Source organism: Elephantulus edwardii, unplaced genomic scaffold, assembly GCF_000299155.1.
Source record: "Elephantulus edwardii isolate Elephantulus edwardi_28Jun2011 unplaced genomic scaffold, EleEdw1.0 scaffold00148, whole genome shotgun sequence".
Taxonomy (NCBI): Eukaryota; Metazoa; Chordata; class Mammalia; order Macroscelidea; family Macroscelididae; genus Elephantulus; species Elephantulus edwardii.
The window spans coordinates 4,628,528-4,630,489 of record NW_006399898.1 but is presented as its reverse complement, the minus strand read 5'-3'; the positions used below and the strand labels follow the sequence as shown (position 1 = coordinate 4,630,489).

At 61.9% G+C, this 1,962-nt stretch overlaps 1 protein-coding gene across 1 annotated transcript in view; it reads right to left on the bottom strand.

Moving 5' to 3' along the window:
* The window catches only part of VPS37B (vacuolar protein sorting 37 homolog B (S. cerevisiae)), a 2,933-nt gene extending 1,437 nt beyond the window's left edge, over nt 1-1,496 (bottom strand). The window contains exons 1-3 of the mRNA XM_006894697.1: nt 1,211-1,496; nt 647-729; nt 5-124 (exon numbers count right to left, since the gene is read on the bottom strand). Coding sequence (XP_006894759.1) covers nt 5-124; nt 647-729; nt 1,211-1,496 — 489 coding nt within the window. The remainder of the gene's footprint in view (nt 1-4; nt 125-646; nt 730-1,210) is intronic.
* Between the last annotated feature and the right edge of the window lie 466 nt (nt 1,497-1,962).

Here is a 1,962-nt window from a genome sequence, read left to right as displayed (position 1 = left end):
GCACCATCTCCTGCAGCTTCTCGATCTTCACCCTGCGCGTGTGTGCCAGCTTCCGCTTACTCTGGTACACGTCGACGAAAGAGTCCAGGGGCAGCTCCCCGTCCAGGAACCTCTCGGCCATGTTCTGAAAGACACGGGGGCTGACGGCACTAACAGGCACCGGCACCCTCACCACCCAGGGCCCAAGGGCAGCCCCAAGCAGGGGATCCTGCCGTCGGTCTGGGGGCCGCTCCGGGAAGGCACCACGTGAGGACAGGGTGTCTCTGCTCCCCTAGCCCAGACCCCCCAGCTGAGGGGCCTCCTATCCTGTCCCGCTGCTCACAGGCCTGCAGCCTGTTCTCTTGTCTGCCCCTGGCTGATGCCCTGGGTGAGACCAGTGGCCTGATCGTAGTGACCAGGCCAGGCTGACTGAGTTCATTCTCCCGGTAGCCTGTCCTGTCCTGTGACAGCTGTGGACTGGACAGACACTGAGCAAAGTCCCCAGCACCCTGGATCTGAGTCTGTGATCAGTGTGAACCCCTGTTGGAGCCCACATGCCCGGGCCACAGCTGGCCAGCGCCCCCTGGGCCCGCTGGACTGACACCCACCTAGACTCACATGTCCCAGGAAGGTGGCCCACCCAGCCGGGACCCAGGAGCGGCCTTACCTCCGTGTCCTCCTCGATCTTGGCCCCTTCAGCCTGCAGCAGGGCCAGCAGGGTCTCCAAGGAGGCACTGCTCGACTGTCTGTCTGAGAGACATAGGGACGAGGTGAGGGTCCAGCCAGCCCCACCGTGACCCCAGCCCCTGAGATGACAGGCTCGCCCTCCCGTCACACACGACCATTCCACTGCTGGGAGGAGAGGTGCAGGTCCCGGGGCCCAAGGAGCTGGCAGAGGACCCCAGGAGGCTCTCACTGGGGCTCCACACTCCCTACATGTCCCTACATCCTTTCCACCTTGCTGATGGGTCAATCCCATTCAGGGAATCAAATATCCGCACTGCATAAACCCATCTAAGTGGACACAGGCCAGCTCACAGAGGCTCCTTCAGGCCTCTTCTGCCCACACTCGGATGTCACCCCACACAGACACCAGACAGAATGTCACCACCCCAACACGCTCAGGTGTTATCCCCAGACACCACAGAGAGGACACCGTCGCCCCACACGCTCAGTCCCCGCCTGACGGCTCTGGGCCAACCCTGTCCTGGTGGCGACGGGGAGGACTTACCTAGTTTGGTCTTCTTTATCTGGTAGGCTTCAAAGAGCGCCTGGAGCTGCTGGTACTTCTGGGTGAGCCTGGCCTTGAGCGCGTCCAGCTGCGGCTGGTACAGCAGGTTCCCCTCGGCAAGGCTGCGGTTGCTGCTGAGGGTCATGTCCTTGCTCAGCTGCAGGTTCTGTGTCTGCAGAGCACACATGACCATCTGAGCAGGGTGGCCCTCGGCCGCCCCAAAGCCCAGCACGTGGCCCGGGGGCCTGGCTCCCGCCCCTCTCATTTCTGGCTCTGCCTCAGCCATACCGATTAAGGGCTGGGCTGCTTCAGACCTGTGCCCACCACTGCGAGATCACTGTTACCAGAGGGGGGCCAGCCGGCACGAGAGGGGGGCCAGCCGGCACGAGAGGGGGCCAGCTGGCATGATGTCATCTCAGGCTTAAGAACCCAGCTTAGAGATCACAGGGCGAAGTGGTGACCTGGGGGTGGATTCATTTCAGTGACCTCGGCTGGGAGACACATATCCAACGCCAGGCCGACTCACAGAAACCCTACATGCCCAGCGGAACTGCCCACAGGGTTCTGAAAGCTGCAATGCTTATGGAAGCGACCACGTCATTCTTTGTCCTGTGACACCGGAGTTCCAATGCACAGTGACCCTGAAGGATAGCGGGGTTCCTATCTCACCTTTATGGGGCCAGCTGGGGGCTTCAAACCGCTGACTTGTTGGTTAACAGTCCAACACGTAACCCACTGTGCCACCAGGGCTC